General features: G+C 34.1%; 1 protein-coding gene and 1 long non-coding RNA gene across 2 annotated transcripts; both read left to right on the top strand.

Annotated features, from left to right (window-relative positions):
• Nucleotides 1-5,137: 5,137 nt before the first annotated feature.
• On the top strand, nt 5,138-5,990 carry LOC146747550 (uncharacterized). Its single transcript, XR_014928866.1, has 2 exons — nt 5,138-5,297; nt 5,722-5,990. It is a non-coding gene; the product is annotated as an uncharacterized LOC146747550 (long non-coding RNA).
• A 794-nt stretch (nt 5,991-6,784) lies between these two features.
• LOC144363025 (short transient receptor potential channel 4-like) lies at nt 6,785-12,422 on the top strand. The gene is made up of 5 exons (XM_078013944.2): nt 6,785-7,468; nt 10,630-10,870; nt 11,014-11,181; nt 11,269-11,331; nt 12,103-12,422. Exons 1-5 carry the CDS (start codon nt 6,876-6,878, stop codon nt 12,238-12,240), a joined length of 1,203 nt encoding a protein of 400 aa, XP_077870070.2. The 5' UTR covers nt 6,785-6,875; the 3' UTR covers nt 12,241-12,422.
• Nucleotides 12,423-18,854: the final 6,432 nt, after the last annotated feature.

Here is an 18,854-nt window from a genome sequence, read left to right as displayed (position 1 = left end):
TAAGCATTTGTTCCATCATATGTATATGCTGTTACATGCCTCTCTTAATCTCAAATTCATATTATGCACCCATTACAAGACAAGAACAGTTGCTAACAACGTGTGTACAGTTCTCACTAAGAATTCACTGAACTTTATATTAATATTCATAGTAAATGGACAATGTGTTATTTACTAATTCATATTTACTTATAACTGTAACCATACATGCTGCTACCTTTTTTATGTGAGCTAACATGGCGGGAGAGGGGTAACACAAACACATTGTCACAGTGTAAGGCCTCCTTATTGCTATTGATAGGGGCACCCACTAAACTCACACTGGAGAGGGTTTTTTATAACTGCTAGAATGGAGTAGACAAGACAATAGTACTGGAAATAAAATACACATACACCAAAATATCAAGTTAAAGTTTTTGGCTTTAATACTTCTCAAAATACTAACAAAAAACCAATCACAGAATAATAGAATGAATAAATACACTAAAATAGGGAATTGTCTAGGGAAGTGTGCAATGGTGATAACTCACAGTTCCAGGATGTGGAAATTGATGACAGTCAATGGTTTCTGGAACACAATGACGAAGAAATATAGGGGTCTTGCTTGCAGAGAAACACTGTTATTCTGGAGGGTACCGATGATAGCAGGAGATCGCAGAGCAGTTCATACAGGTCCCACAGAATGATGGTTGAAGCTTGTATCACTTGTTTCACAATATCGCAGCAGCAACACACAGGGTTCCTAGTTGAAATGATGGACCGAACTGTATTCAGTGTAGCTTATTTATAGGTATAAATGGGTGTTATGAAAACATAAACGGAGCCAAAAATGCCGAACGGACCCAAAAAAAATGCCGAACGGACCCAAATAAGTACAAAACGGACCCAAACGGACCCAAATAAGTACAGAACGGACCCAAACGGAACCAAATAAATACAGAACGGACCCAAACGGGCCCAAAACAATACAGAACGGACCCAAAAGAAACGAAAAACATGCAACATGTATTGGAACCGAAAGTGAGCCCTCAACGTCCGAGGTCATACTCTTCTAAATACAGGCCCTGGCCGGTTAATAATTTAGTAGATATACATGTAGATTTATTAACTGAACAAAATAAAATGTAAACATATTTGTCATGTTACTTGTCAGAATAATAAATAAATTAAGGGCCATAAGCTGAGTTTGGTGTATTTTTGTTATGGTTCGGTTGTTATGGTTCTACATTGAGATTGATTGAATAACTTTTCAGCATTAGTGTGCTGTCCCTACAAGTACTGAACATACTATATTAAATGTATTGCCTTTTTCAACATACACATGTAAAATTACTAAACCATAATAAGTGCAGTGCCTTTTTGAACATACAAGTAAACTTACCATAATAAGTATAGTGCCTCTTTGAACATACAATTACTAAACTTATCATAAGTGTATTCCTTTTTTGAACTTACAATTACTATACTTACCATAAGTGTAGTGCCTTTTTGAACTTACAATTACTAAACTTACCATAATAAGTGTGCTGTCGTTTTGAACATACAATTACTAAACTTACCATAAGTGCAGTGCCATTTTGAACATACAATTACTAAACTTACCATAAGTGTATTCCTTTTTTGAACTTACAATTACTATACTTACCATAAGTGTAGTGCCTTTTTGAACTTACAATTACTAAACTTACCATAATAAGTGTGCTGTCGTTTTGAACATACAATTACTAAACTTACCATAAGTGCAGTGCCATTTTGAACATACAATTACTAAACTTACCATAATAAGTGTAGTGCCTTTTTGAACATACAATTACTAAACTTACCATAGTAGTTGTAGTGCATTTCGTTCATTTATGTCGTTATATTTGTCAAGGCACATTGGCGAGACATTAATATTCCTTCTTATACACGCCCAACTATGCAATAAAGACTTGCCGTTCACGACGTGAAATTCTTTCTGGTTTTGATCATACAATTCGGAAATATAACTAAATGTATGAATAATCAAACCAATGATTTATTTTGATAATTTCCGATTACATGAACCATAATTATCTATATTTGTGTTGTCTTGAATGGTGAGAATGTGACCAAGAAGCTGAATAAAATTATAGAAGATGTTTGTAAAGTTCAACAACTCATCTAAGGACAATACATTTTACTATGCTTGGTCAAAATACTGTAATCAAGGAACGGCCAGACGTTGAGTCTTTGTTTCTAATTTAGATGGACCGATTTCAGACTTGTTTCGCGTAGAGAATCAGCAGAATGGTAACTAGGAAAAATAACATCACATATTCAAGGAAAACATTTTATAAAAGTGGTACTTGTGAAATAAATACTGTAGTTTTGATGAGTTCTTTCAGTTGCCGTTCTTTTTGACATAAACAGGACTATTCATGGAAACAGAGCTAAACGTATAATATGATTGCAAAGGCACCTACTCGACATTTTGTTCTACTTTAGTAATAAGAATACGTACCATTTTACTGCATTTCCCAGAAAAGGGTAATGTAGAAATCAATCATTTATTATCTTGAAATATTGTGTCTGTTTCATTTACGTTATTGCTATGGGGCCATGGAATACGACACTAGTAAAATCGGTACAGATACTAAAATAAGGTTGCAATTCTAAAAAACGCGTTCGTTAGGATGATATAAAGGGGCATAAGCTGAGTGTGATGGCTATTTTTCTTTTTTCTTATGGTCCGGCTAGTACTAGTGACGTCCTTATGAAATTTGGCCGGTTATAAAAAAAACATGCTGTGCGTGTTTATCAATACGGTCACGGGGACAATCTGTTTTGTTCGAACAATAATTCACCGAATAACTGTAGTAATTTTGCGTGCACTGACTTTAGTTGTGTCACTCCGCCGATCCAGTTATATGGTTTCTGTTGATCAATCTAGAGCTTACTTAAAAGGACGCCAAATAGCGTAATGTGTGCAGTAACAATACTATTTTCGCTGTGAAACTAAATATAAAGTGTTACAGGGGCGCAGGATTTAAAGAGGCAAAATAGATAACTTTGGGCATTTTTGGACCAGTTTTTAAAATTTGTCTTTTGATACTGTATTCGTTCATAATAAAAAATATATGCTTTATCGTGAAGTAAAATTCCACTTTTTGTAGCGGAGTTAGAAGTATTCGTTCGCCAAAGAACGGAAAAAATCGAGTGCGCATGTGCCAAGATTTGCCTATACGTATACTTGCAAAAGATTTGCCTATACGTATACTTGCAAATCAATATTTTTGCCATGGCTGTACTGAGAAACGCGTACAGCAGGATTTTTTGTACCCGGTCATAGTTCATAAGAACATCATTTGAAAGTTACTTAACTATACTGAATCTAAAACACAGAATTTCCGTCTCTAGATTCCGAACAAGTAATCACAGCCTAGCAATAGAAAAGAGTAGACATGCCCAACCTAAAATTACTTTGGAAAACAGGATTTGTAAACAATGTACTTTAGCAGACATAGAAGATGAAATGCATCTCCACATCAAATGCCCAAAATATCACACATTGCGAATGGATATATTATTAAATATAATGTTTCCTGATGGAACCAAAACTGACCAACAGAAATTTACATACTTAATGAAAAATTCTAACAAAAATGTAATCAAACTTGTTGGAGAATTTATACACAGCTCGTTCTTAATGAGAAACGAGAATGATACTTAACAAAAACACTAAAATCTTTCTTTTATTATTTGCTATAGTTATTTTTTTATTTTATCTCACTTTTGTTGCTATAAACTGATGGAAACACTGTATTTCTAAGGATGCAATAAATTATCTTTATTATTTATTATTATTTGTACAATATAAATTAACAACCGAACCATAACAAAAATACACCAAACTCAGCTTATGGCCCTTAATTTATTTATTATTCTGACAAGCAACATAACAAATATGTTTACATTTTATTTTGTTCAGTTAATAAATCTACATGTATATCTACTAAATTATTAACCGGCCAGGGCCTGTATTTAGAAGGGTATGACCTCGGACGTTGGGGGCTCACTTTCGGTTCCAATACATGTTGCATGTTTTTCGTTTCTTTTGGGTCCGTTCTGTATTGTTTTGGGCCCGTTTGGGTCCGTTCTGTATTTATTTGGTTCCGTTTGGGTCCGTTCTGTACTTATTTAGGTCCGTTTGGGTCCGTTTTGTACTTATTTGGGTCCGTTCGGCATTTTTGGCTCCGTTTATGTTTTCATAACACCCGGTATAAATGGCCCAGATTCAGAGGCACCACATGGGATTCCACATTAGCCAATCAGAATTTGATCTCGCTAGCAGCTGTCTCACGTAGGCAAGTCAGTAGATCGTAACCACCCATTGTTATGGGAATCACAAGGACACCTGGTAGATTTAAATTGTTCTTCCAGAGTTGTAAAAAGTATGACCTGTCAATCACCTTTATGACAGTTATCGCACAGCAATGTACGCCGTTTCTCCAATGATTACATGCACACTTCTATTTGTAGGGTTTGAGGTATTATGAGAGAATCATAGTGTAAAGGATGCTGACACACACACACACACACACACAATATATCTAGGAATGGCGGGCAATGTGTTTTTTTCATAGTACTCATGGCAAGATTGTCGTTTTTCTGCTTCACAATTCATTAATACTAAATGAGATTAGAAATATTATTTAATCCTCAAAGGTCTGAAACTTTTCTATCTTTTGTATAAACTAAAGCTATGTGTTTATTCCGTTAGTCCTTAATCGTCTAAACAAGAAATGTGCATTTTAACATAACACAAGTGGCAAATCCATGGAGCCTGTGATTTTATTGCCATGTCCCAAATTAGCTGCATTGATGTTAAAGCATCCCTTCCATCATTTTCACTTTTTGACAGGATGAAGTACTCGATATTAACTGCAGTTTCAGACGTGGAATGCTACCCGTCACGGCAATACAGCTGGCCGCAGAGGCAAACAACTTCCAGATGGTTAGCTTGCTGTTAGACTGTGGTGTGAAACGTATCCCAAAACCATCCGCGTGCAATGGTTAGTGAAATTGTCATTAATATTGTTCAGTAATACACATTCGTATACAATTCAAGCTTTATAGTGTGTTAAATACATTCTATGTTCAATATTTCAGGAAAAGAACACATTTTGGAAGATGATTTAAGATACAACTTATTTTGTGGACTTGCTTCACCTGCGTACCTCACCCTCGCTAACCGTGACCCGGTCATGGCATCAATGGATCTAGCAAACGATTTACAGAGAGTAACAGAAGCAAGAGAAATTCGAATGACATCAGTGGTACTAATTAACATAATTATATAGCCAGCGTTTTCACTGCAATAAAATCTATTACAGCAGACGTAGCATTTAGCATATGATAGTGTAAATTTGATGTGCTAAAACCCATTGTTACTTTATTATTCCGTAATTTAGCGTATTTAGTTATGGGGTATTGTGATTGATTTGCTAAGTCAAGTTGATTACTTTGAATTCGTATGTCTCAGCTATATTGTAGATCGAATCAAGAACAATCACGACAAGTTCTCCCTATACTGTTTGCTGTATAACTTTTAAAATGCAGTCAACAAATCATCATTTATATGATTTTATCAATACATAAGAACCTGTAATCTGCATTTTCAGTGTCAAATTCCTTAGCACGCCACACTGATGATTTATCTACCTATCTATATATGAGCATTTTCTTTTTGTTTTAACTCAGGAAAGATATATTGAATTGAAAAATAAAGTACAACAGTATACTTTAGATTTACTTGATTGCTGTGAAAGTTCTGAAGAGGTTTCTACTTTGATTCTTGGATGCGATGAAGTTGAGCAAATGAAAAACAAGCTTCTTCTGAAAGGAAAAGTGGTCACCAAAGCCATAGCAACTGAGCATAAAGAGGTATATATCAGCATGTATCGCCATCATCCCCCAAAATAAAGGTGCAAATGACGATTAGCAAATCGGAAAAGTGATGTAAATTGAATCATGGCAATTGTATCGTTTTTCTTAAAAGTTACATATGATTATAAGTTTTCTGGGGTGACTCTCTGTTATTTTTGATTATGAATGTTCAAAAATAACAGTAACTGTAACATAAAAAAATGACAATTATTTCTATGTGGATAAGTGAAAAGTTCTGTCATTAAAATTAATACCTTTTGATTTTATCAAGTATTAATGACACTCTGATATATCATATACGCAAGTCGCTTATGCAGCCAATTAACCGAGTATTATTGATATAGATATTATTATTATTAATAAGCACTTCAATTACTTCGCTTATTTTTTTAAATGGAAAAGATTATAGACACGCATTAGGGTTTATTTCGTGTATATCGGATTCTGCAATTTGTCTTTGTTTACATCTGTTAAAATTCGCTTCGTTGTGTGTGTTTTTACAAACTTTGGTACGATCTGTTTTTCAATTCGTTAGACACGTAAGAAAAAAGAAACATATACTTCATAAAAGTGTATTTCAAATATGCTTATATTATACGAGTAACAGTGACGAATAACCACATTTTAACTCAGAATCGAAGTCATATTTTTAGAGCATGGTATATTTCATCAACAAAACTCCGAGATGTATGGCGGCATACATTTCACTTGACCTTGGGATAGCGACCAATACTAAAACATTGTATTATATGTTTAAAAAAAACAGTGATGCTCTTACGTGGCACTGCATTGCACTGTAAGTTTGTTTTCTCGTTTTTTTACAGCTCATAGCACACTACAAATGTCAGAACGTGTTGAGGAAGGTTTGGCACAAGGGACAGCCAGAATGGCATTGCAAGAATAGCTTTTGGTGGTGGTTTTTGTACTGCATCTACTGTTTGATTATATACGTGTTACTACTACCACTAATGGCTGTCATATATATCATAGCACCTTGCTCTCCTGTGGCGAAAGTTATGGATAACCCTAAAGCCAAATTTATAATGCAAATGGTGGCTTATTTTAAATTTCTGCTTCTAGTCATCTTGCTTAACATAGAACTCGATGGCAACCTATATTGTGAATCTACATCTGAACATTTCATTATTTTTCTCCTAATATATGTCATTGCTATGATCTGGGGTGAAATTCAGAAAACGTTGAGCTGTGGACTAAAACATTATTTTACTTCTTTCTGGAACTACCTGAATCTATTGATTATGTTCTCGTTTCTTGCTGAAATCTGTCTTCGTCTCGTTAGTCATTTAACATATGTGTACATCAACCCTATTGTGTACTTATTCGGGGTCACATGGACAGCTCTTACTCTTACCCTTGCTTGTCTTCGCTTTATGGAAAATTTCTACCTTTCTTTTTATCTTGGACCAATGCTGCTAATCTTCACCGCCATGACTGGTGACGTCATAAGATTTCTCATCATATTTGTATACACTGTCGTGGCATTTGCACTTGGATTCTACTACCTGTATGAAGACTTTGGTGAAGAGAATGTTTTTAGCGAGTAAGTATGCCCTGTATACCAATGAAGTGCGTGTTCTTGTTGATACAGAATAATATTGTCGAATTCCAATGTTACATACAGACCGAGCGAATTTGTTGTGGTCATATTTGTATTAAAACTGTGGTATATTTTATGTTTAACCGGTGTTATCACCTATGGGTGTCCCAAGTTGAAAATGTATCACAAACCAGTGGTCTAGGCTCTATTCATTTTAGCATTAAGACATATATCATTTCCGGTAGACATGAAAAGTGCCGTTCAATGAAGTAAACATTGCATATTGCAAAAGGCCTATCATATTTAAAAACACTGAAATCCAGTTCATTCAAATTAATTCTCGGCCAGTGGCACTTTTGTGTACTATAATAACAAAGACAAATATGCCTAATATCAATTCCAAAATTATTTAATAAAAGTCACATATGTAACTGCTCTTACCGAAATGTTGCATCTCATTAGGCACGACGTTGAACGATTCTGATCATTCAACAGTGCAGAAAAATTCGCATATTCAAACCCAGGAAGAATGAAACCACAATTGGCTGCAGATCAGTATCCAATACCAACTAGTCGTTGTCCCGCCACATATATACGGGACTATTTCAATGCTGCACAATACATCAGACAGCTGTTAGTAGACTGAACAGAACAATAAGTCACCACGACTATCGCAATAGCAACCTCGGCGTAAAAACGAAGTAGACATAAAAACACTTTCAACCTTAGAGGACTCCAAACACAATAGAACGGCACAATAGATTTGCTATATACATACTTTTATAATAATACAATATTAATAGGAGATACTGCCACGCCGTGCTATATGAATCAAGTGATTTTAATACTGGGCAAAATAATGCACTGCACTCATAAATATTGTTCAACGTCTGTGACAAAACAAATATTATAAAATATAACCTCTAAATTAAATCTTAAACTTAATAATAAAACCAAGACATACTTCCAACTTCGAAATAATGACATTATGTCATTAATATTATTGCAATTCATTATGAGGGAAGGGGTCCTTAAAAGTCTAATCGAACATGCTTAAAATCGATTTAGCTACATAACTGCTTACTATTCAAGAATATTCGTCACCAAAAAGATAGGATGGTAGGCACGTCATTGGTGTAGTGTAGGCGTTAATTAAGTAGTTATATTAACAACTTACAACTGTTTCATTCGGTGTTATAATCCAGCACTGAAACAATAAACAGTGTCTGATTGATTTATATCCAAAGGGAATTGAATCCCTGCAACTACAGTTGGTGGTACTATTATTTGGGTTAGTATTAGCTCAATACTCAATTCTGAATACATTAGTGGTAGACTCATCAGACTGCTTGCAAGACAAATATGGTACACCTTGTATCTATAGGGTTGGGTGACTAAGGTATATCAGATATGTTTACGGTAGTAGGGTTTCTAATGCGTACTCAATCTGTTCAATGTACTCAACAACTAATACCCGAAAGAGAACCACATAGTATTGTTGTTGGACAAATATAATTTGGGTATTTAACGGAGTCTAGAATTTACAACCAATTATGGAAGCTGGATGACCACTAAATGATAATTATCATTTAATTTCATAAAAATTTAAGTCTGCTTTTATAAACAAAATTATAATAACAAGTGATAACAAGCAATTATCTTAGTACTCATAGAGGGCGGGGGGGTATCGTGCAGTGACAATAGACTACCAGTAGGCAGCTCAAGCTGACTAAAAACATAAATGTATGTCTTTTAGGTCCCGTGGTATTTTCTAGTTCGTATGTTGCTGTTTAGTAATATATAATATCATAATCTAAAAACAATGGAGTTAGGCGATAAAAAGCTGTGACAGCACTTGTACCAAAATGTATTGGCACTCATTGGAAATTTAAATATTTCCTTTTATAGTTAAATTAACTACACCAACATTAACGCATTCTAAATTATATATTCACACCACCGTCTTCATACTATGCGACACGTTTTTGCTAACGAGCTATATTCATTATTGAACTACGATTAAATTCGAGAAAAAATGCTATGGTAGTAAACAAATAAGGACCAACGTGTCTTGTAAGGAGGCGTGTATATAAATACATTTAGAAAAGACAAAATGTGTGAATATAGTTTATATTCTGCCTTCCATATTATGTCAACCTGAGTTACTAGTAGCAAAATGTTAGCATAGCAGATTTATGATCCAACTAAAACGACAGTGGAAGTTTGGCGTATGTTATACTAGTATATTTATATTATCAAAGCAAAATCTGACAGGGTCAGTGAAATGACAATATATATTGTCAACATTGATCGATATTGATTCTACCGCTCTGACTCAAAAGATTGTAAAGCCCCAGAAGACCAAACCAGAGTGGGCATCTCAATGAGGGTTTGTGTCAATTTAGACCACAGTTATACACTCTACAGAATCAGAGAACTTCCCAATAAAATACGTGCTATGTAGGTCCTATGCAGTAGATTATGATACACCACATACTGCTGGTAGAAAGATGTGTCGACATTTCTAACGACTAGTGTGAATGTCACCAGAGTGGGTGTTTTGTTGATGGAACAGCAATGCACATAATCTTTTAACTGATTCTTTAGAAACGGTTCAAATTAATAAAAATGATAGTACATCTTATTATTATTGATGTTCCAAGGTTCTATTGAAAGGGGCTATTGATGATAGAATATAGGTGTTGATTTGTAAATGTTGCTTGTATTGCAAACGACGGTAGCATTGTGGTAGATTATGTCATTGATTCAACCGAATTATTTTAACGGGAAAATGTATGGGATAAATTCGATGGCAACATTAACATCACAAAATGATGGTTGTCCTGATTTGTTTAGTATCTGTTGATTTGCTCCTTCATTTGAAGCAAACCCCCAAAACAAATATGAACACTACACAATACAGCTGTACATCAACAGTCATACTTTATCAGGAGCCGTCAAATTACACTGACCACCGCTCACTGTTACTTGTAAAGGTATTGATTAGTGCAAAATGTTATGTTGCGCAACACTAACACACGCATGAATACACACGTTCACTGCAATATAACTAATTCGCGCAATAATTGACCCTACACATACCAGCTAACATTTCGATCGACTTGAAAATCTATTTTATATTGTGTATTTTTTTCATCATATAGATTTTCATCGTCTTTTGTTGCTCTGGTAACGACGATTTTTGGAGGCAATCCGACGGAAAGCTTAAAAGCCGACGATCTGTATTTCAATGTCACTGGCCCCGGATATCAAGGTATACTCGATGCAGGACCAATGTACGAAGCAATGGGATTTATATTATATGCATCTTTTGGTACTCTCTGTATGCTCGTTTTGGTCAATATTTTCATCGCCATGATGTCTGATACTTATGCAAGGATAAAGGTACCTATATTAAACTGTTGCATGTTTTCCACTGTTTATAAGGAAAACACTATAAATGTTTCAAAAGGATATCCTGTACGTCTTACCAGCGTTCGCATTTTTCACTCATCTAATTTTAACGTATTTTTATTGTCATTTTGTAGGAAAACATTAAGGTTGAATATGCATTTATGCGGACGAAGATATGGTTGAGTTATGTCGACGCCCCAGTACTGCCAGCTCCGTATAATATCATCCCATCCATCTCTTGTTTGATTACCATTATCAAAAAATGTCGTATATATAGCTCGAGTACAAAGGTAGACGTAGAGGTAAGACCAATGAAAATTAACGAAGGAATAGTGATAATGAAAACAAAAATAACGTTGTTTAATTCCCGGTATTTGTCTAATCTGTAGTTAACTATACCAACGAATACCACAAGAGGAGTGCAGACAAAAGAAGGATTACTCTACGAGGAGGTGAGTTGAGTCTTTAATTTGACAACAACATTACCAATCTTCCATTTCGATCGCAGGGCGAAAGATCTAAATATTTTTTAAAAATACTGATAATTAAAAGACATCTAACGAGAAGCTAACTGGAAGTAACATCCTGTTTTCTAGACCTATATCCAATCTGGTCGTTAACTATCGTTAGCATCAAAGTTTATTTACTCGTACATCCAAGCTGCTTAATAAATGAATACTTGCATAGTACACGAGCATTGTTCAAACAGAAAAAAACTAATAATTGGTTAGGAAAAAAGACAGAGTACATTCCTAGAAAATGCTAATTCTGCCCGAAAGTTAGTGGACATACCCAAACAGTAGTATTACCGATAGTACGGTACGAGGTTCTCGAGAGCTTCAGGGACCCGCGAGAACGTTTACTATAACCAAGAATAACCTAGTTTAGTATAACATTCTTCTCCTAGTAAATGGTTATTGTTAAGAACTAGGAAAACGCACTTATCTAGTAATTACTGAAAAACATTCGCTATTGAAGGTTAGCGAATGTTACTTTCATTGCACAGTTTGGTATGACGCCTTGCATTTAATTCAATAGAGCATGATGTTGGATTATTAAAGGGAATCAATGCCTGACTGATGCAGTTTTATATATAAACCTATTTCTTAGCCAAAATTAGAAAGCTAAGTACTCACGCCTTACCGTGGTTATAATTGGTTATTTTTTGTAGCCGACTATATATAATGTAATCATACATTCACCAATCGTATGATTTCTTTTAGTTAATAAATGTAATACGTAATCGGTATATGGTGATGAAAGGAGTCGTGAACGAGGATGTCATGCAGAATTTACATACATCAGTTCATCTGGAAAATGAAGAAGACACTAGCAAACGTATGAATATGACGTATCTCTGAAAGTATATGCAAGTTATATTGACTGTGATATAAATAATGATAGCTCGTAACCATATCATTTACTATGTGAGAATTAACTAATTTTGTAGGCATGGGTTATTCAGGTATAAAAAAATGAAAAACAACTGTGATGGAATTTGTAATTATTAATTTATTTTAATTACACCTCAACACGTAACTCACTACTAGGGTAATGTGTAATATCTAATCCCGCATTTACATATTACCCAAACTACTTTTGATATATCTTCTAATTACATCTTGTTCATCTTCATCGATCGTGCATCTTGTAACTTGAGCACATTTCTGAAGCGTTTTTACATTAAAGGGCGGTAGTCGATGCGCTGCGCATGTGCAACATTTATATTGATAAACATTGATTTTTCCACAATCCAATTGGCTGTTCTAATGAAAATCGTAAGTATGATGTTTGACCTGTGCGCGACATGCACTAATCATCGGTGACTCCTTCTAGACCTTTCAACACCTAAAAAATACCTAATTAAAGCTCAGTTTGTACTCGTTGATCTGCGCTTACAGTCAAAGTCGCCGTCTTTGTCTATATGCGACCCATATATCTCGCGACTACTACCGCCATTTAAGTAATTTATTTTATTGTTATAAAAAGATCAGTACATTTCCTTTTATCTGAGATGAGTGAGATATTTAGAGTAATCAAGTGAATCAATGCATCAATGCATTGTCTAGCTTCAATTGCATTCCATAATTATGTTGATCTATGCAGAATTATATTTGTTACAAATGTGTCGATGTAAATTTACTGAGCATGCGATGTATTTATTTCTGTTTACGCATTTCTTGCTAAGTCACGTTAAATATTTATATTGACGACACACTAATTTTCACATGCCAGCGTATACACTATTGCCAAAACACTGAATTCAAGTTTTTAATGTTAAATAACAAACGCAATGTTGTTAATAAAATAACTATAAAAAGTAACAATATATATACTGCCAGCAATCAATATATTTAACTATGACGCAATATTTGTATTTTATGAATAATTAGAAGATGATGCTCATACCGTTTTTAACACGTTACTTTTACCTCATTTTATTGCTGCAGTATGGTTTGGAGTAATGATAGTCAATACCAGTTCGTGAATGCAACAAAGCTCGAAATAATCATGACACTCATACTAAATTGGTCTCAGTCGAACAGACAATAATTTGTCACAGGGATTGTTACGCACAAATTGGGAGTATATAATTTGCTCCCCGGTTACACTTTTTTTTAATTTATTCATTGTTATTTCACAAAATAATAAAGTACAAGAAGTGAAATGTCACCTGATTTCAATGTACTGCTGAAGGATTATACCATGCTCTACAAATATGAATATGATCCCAAGTTACTAAGTATGAGTGATAAATATAGCTGCATAGCAGCGATGACGGGTTTCGAGCCTGCGGCTCATGGCAAATTGCACTTGCTTGATGTGATTATTTGACGAACGTTTCATGTCTAGAATTCAATGTTCTTAACAAGTCCTCTGGTATTTTGCTATTATGAACCACACTTGAATCAGCAGACATAACCATTTATAATCATTTGTCCAATGTCATTCATAATTAAGGAGTTGTTTGATGTTATTAATCATGATACTATATGCTAAATTGCTTTTCAAACAAGCAAGCAGCAGCAAATTGTTCATGAATTATAGCGTAATTTCTCTTTTCACTAAATCCAAGATGGCTGTCAAAGGAAGCCATTTTTCAAAAATCTTCTTCAGTGACTTTGTAGAGCTATCAACATTGGTCCCATATTCCAAATTGCTTGTCAAACAAGCGGGCAGTTTTTAGGAAGATAATTTTTCAACAGAGATACTATATGCTAAATTGATTGTTAAACAAGCAAGCAGTTTTTAAGATAATCTTTTGAGGTTTTTTTGCATTTTTTTGATAAATTCAAGATGGCCGCCAAAAACTTGAATCATGGAAAATATTTTTACAAACGCATAATCATCTTATTGAAGGGATGTTGTATGCCAACTTTGGTGTCAATCTGGCAAATTGTTCATGAGTTATAGCGTAATTTCACTTTTCACTAAATCCAAGATGGCTGCCAAATGAAGCCATTTTTTCAAAAATCTGCTTCAGTAACTTTGTAGAGCTATCAACAGAGATACTATATGCTAAATTGTTTTTTCAAACAAGCAAGCATTTTTAAGAAGATAATTTTTTGAGTTTTTTTGCATTTTTGTGATAAATTCAAGATGGCCGCCAAAACCACTTGAATCATGGGAAATATTTTTACAAACGCATAATCATCTTATTGAACAGATGTTGTATGCCAACTTTGGTTTCAATCTGGCAAATTGTTCTTGAGTTATGGCATAATTTCACTTTTTATTAATCTAAGATGGCTGCCAAAGGAAGCATTTTTCAAAAAATCTGTTTCAGTAACTTTGTAGAGCTATCAACAGAGATACTATATGCTAAATTGATTGTCAAACGAGCAGGCAGTTTTTAAGAAGATAATTTATTGATGCATTTTTTTGATAAATTCAAGATGGCCGCGAAAACCACTTGAATCATGGGGAATATTTTCATGAAACACAATGATCGTATTGAAGGGATGTTGTATGCCAACTTTGTTGTTAATCTGGCAAATTGTTCATGAGTTATAGTGTAATTCCACTTTTCACTAAATCTAAGATGGCTGCCAAAGGAAGCCATTTTTCAAAAATCTGCTTCAGTAACTTTGTAGAGCTATGGCCATAGATCCTGCAAAGCACATTTCTAATCACATGAATGAGCCATTTTTAAGAAGAAGATTTTAAAGTTTTTTACATTTTCAGTAAATCCAATATGGCGGCCAAGGTCACGTGACCTCTAAAGATTTTATTGCTGATATTTGCTAGACATGAGCCAATGATGCCACACAAAAAAAGTTCCTAGACCCTCAGAAAGTGGTGCAAATGAGCACTTTCGGTTTGTGTTTAACCTAAGATTGCGGCCAGGTCATGAGACCCACATAGCTGGTTTTGGGGTATGCGCCACAACTTATGGCCCTTCACCTTTAGGGCTCGAAACCCTAACGAGCGTCACCTATACTTGGTAAAATCAAAAGGTATTAAGTTTAGTGACAGGTCTTTTCGCTTATCCACAAATACAAAAAGGACACACTTTTTATGTCAACATTTTTAACATTCACACTACAAAACGGGGTAACAAACAAGCACGAATATAACAAACATGATAACAAGTTCTTTAGCAAACAATTCAGTTTTCAGTGCCATTTACTACAATGACATACATTTCATACATACATATACATATACTAAGGTATATTTCCAGATCCCAAATGAACATATTCCAGAATATTGTTCATGTGTAACGTTTAAAAAGCTGGTTAAATACTATGATTAATCATACTTTAATTTTTGTATTTGTTGATCGTTATTTGCACCTTATTCACGGGTGATAATGACGACTCATTGTGCTACACACCTTTTTATGCTTAGTTGCTATCGCTTTTCTTGTTAGAAGCAGTTCGTTTTCCAATTTAATATCATTGCATAACAGAATTAATGTAGAAACCACTTCGGAACATTCACAGCAATCACGTAAATCTATAGTATACTGTTGTACCTTATTTTTTAATTCAATAATTCAATATATCTTTCCTGCACGAAGAAAAATAAATATATATAGCAGTGTGGGCGTGCAAATCGAAAATATTCCAAGAATTATCAGCACTGAAAATGATATTATTAACAAATAATTATTTTTTTAGTGGGTCTACGAATTACACTGTCTTACGCTAAGTGCTGTAATAACTGTTATTGTAGTGAATGTGATGGCTATATTATGATGTAATTCAATACCACTAATGTCATTTGAATTACTCTTGCTTCTGTTACTCTCTGTAAATCACTTGCTAGGTCCATCAATGCCACCATAGGGTCACTGTTAGTGAGGCTAATGTAGGCAGGTGAAGCAAGTCTAAACATTATATACTGTATCTCAAGTCATCAATCAAAATGTGTTCTTCACCTGTAAAAATGAACATCGCATGGATTTAACACGATATAAAGCGTGCATTATACATGAATGTGTATTACTGAACAATTTATTACCATTACAAGTCGATGGTTAGGGACACGTTTCACATCACTGTCTAACAACAATCGAACCATCTGAAAGTTTTTCTATCTGCAGCCAGCTGAATTGCCATGAAAGGTAGCATTCTCCGCCTGACAACGCAGTTATTGTCTAGTAATTCATTCTGTCAGGAAAATGATGGACGAAATGATTGTACATAATGCTGACGCCAATTTAGTTCATGGTCATAATCACTAGCATTTGTGAAACTTGATGGTAACACTCAATTGGTCACGAACAACTATTAATACTACAATGCTGATTTCTCCTTAATTCAGCTTTGAATCCAATAGTGTCTGACCCAACATTCCATCGCATACCCAGTGTATGCTCTATTGGTTCTGATTCGAATCTAAGTACTTTATGCATGTTTACTTTACTAAGCCATGTATTCGATGTTATTTCCCCTATTACAAACTATTCTGGAAATTACTATGAATTATAAAACGTTTTCGAAAAAAGAAATGTTATTGTTAATTGAAAAAAATAATTGAATAATGAAAATGTTAAATTTATTTTTCCAAGCATTTGAACATTTGATTTGAAATGAGACAATAATTCCTTCCCGAAAAACAATTTCATTTTCTTTAGAATTATGTTTGGTTTTTAGTCGCTGACAATATTATTGTGCTAGTACATAATATATATATATATATTATGTGTAAAGAAAATGAAGTGTAGTAAGCAGTGCTTACATAAAGCTGTTAACGGTATCATCTAATAAGACCAGATAATCTATCATATCCAAGTAAGGACATACAATACTTCATTGAGGTACGTTATGTTCCTGATTGCTGATATATTTCAAGTGTCGGTTCCATTGTTGTATATATCTGATGTTTTTTGATTCAATGAATCCCGACGTCCTAATTACACAGCATGCAATCATTTATTGACTTAGCAACACGCAATTAGAATGATACCTGGACGGTTGGTTAAATAATAATGATGCCTGTTATTGCACTGAACATTCGTTATTCCTTTGTAGAATTATATATCTAAATTACCATTTGACAACATAGGCGTAAAATGAAGCAGAAAAGTAACGTTCAACCATCATCATCTCGGTGTGTGGCTAGAGCGAAGAAAAAATACAATTTAGATTCGCTAGCTATGAATGAATGCTCGACTTATATTTATGTCATTGCATAAACTTCCAGCCAGAAGTGTTAGTTGCCTACCAAAATCATTTAGTGAAAAAGACCAGCTGATGCTTGATTTCACTGTTGCACTTTATTTTATTTGTGTTCTTTTACTTGTATATGACAAATGGGGTTGTAGCGTTGATTGTACAAGGACACATTTCTAAAACTGTTAGTCCAGAGTCATAACTTTAGCTTCTACAGTATGATAGTGTACTTGATCAGGCATATACTATACAAATATTCTAATACATTGATATTAACAAAGAAATATATTTGATTCATATTACTATCAGTGCAAACCCCAAAAGATCAAAATGATCCAATCAAATATACGGGTGTAAAAATGTCCATTTTATGTAAATTGTATCGTGTGAGAAATGAAACTATTGAATTTCAATTCTGAGATTAATGTGATGTTATGTGTATTGGTTGGAACATCCTGTGTTTGAAAAATTGGCTGTTATGTTTCATATATTAACAATATAATGGTATGGTACGCGAATATGCTGTCAATGTGGATACGTTGACATGTATTTGCATTTTTTTTCAGTTAATCTAGTAAATGAATGCCTATTTTTTTCAAATGTTGTATGATGTTGTATGGTCTAGGTTTTGGGAATATTAATAGATTGGCATTATCTATTATCTTTCAAGATTTATATTTTATTTTTTGGATATTGTCTGCCTGTTGTTGTGTGTTGGTAACAAAAATACGTGAGTATAAACCCGATATGGATAGATAACATGAGCGGGTAGTTGGTGTTAGTTGATGATGTTTAGGGAGGGGTTTGTGTTACATTGTATTATCATTGTAATAGCTGTTCGTGACCAATTGAGTTTACCATCGCCTTCAATTATTATGTCCAAGATGATGTTACCAGCTGGATTGAAATTTTAATATTCTGCTCACACTGGAAAAATAATTAAAAGATCTAGACTTACCCTAATTATAGAAAACAAGAGGATTTCGGTGTACCAACACTTTTTTGATGGTAGCAAATTTGGTTATGGTACAGTATCATATATTAGGGTGGCTAACAAATGGCGAAAAACACATTTAAATAGCTTATACAAATTTCGCCACAGCAATTGTATCAGTTTGCATAAACGGACCCCTGAAACAGGAAATAATTTTAACAATTGAAAAAAATATATATTAAGACTGACAGCTAGACAGTGCTATGATACATAGGTAATAAAACAACATGGTTTCAAAAAACAACAGTAGTTAAATGTTCCTAAATACACATGGAACACGCAAAATAGACGAATGCACAAATAAATGGATTGAGTACTACTAAGACTGACTGTGGATTGTAGCATAGATATTGAAATTGAA

Source organism: Saccoglossus kowalevskii, chromosome 3 (genome assembly GCF_978046115.1).
Source record: "Saccoglossus kowalevskii chromosome 3, keSacKowa6.1, whole genome shotgun sequence".
Lineage (NCBI taxonomy): Eukaryota > Metazoa > Hemichordata > Enteropneusta > Harrimaniidae > Saccoglossus > Saccoglossus kowalevskii.
This window is presented reverse-complemented; position numbering and strand designations above follow the sequence as displayed.

Coding starts and splice junctions, on each gene's coding strand:
- LOC144363025 (XM_078013944.2), top strand. CDS start 6,876: ATGGCTGTCATATATATCATAGCACCTTGCTCTCCTGTGGCGAAAGTT. Junction 7,469..10,629: donor GAAGAGAATGTTTTTAGCGA/GTAAGTATGCCC, acceptor TTCATCATATAG/ATTTTCATCGTCTTTTGTTG. Junction 11,332..12,102: donor AAGGATTACTCTACGAGGAG/GTGAGTTGAGTC, acceptor GATTTCTTTTAG/TTAATAAATGTAATACGTAA.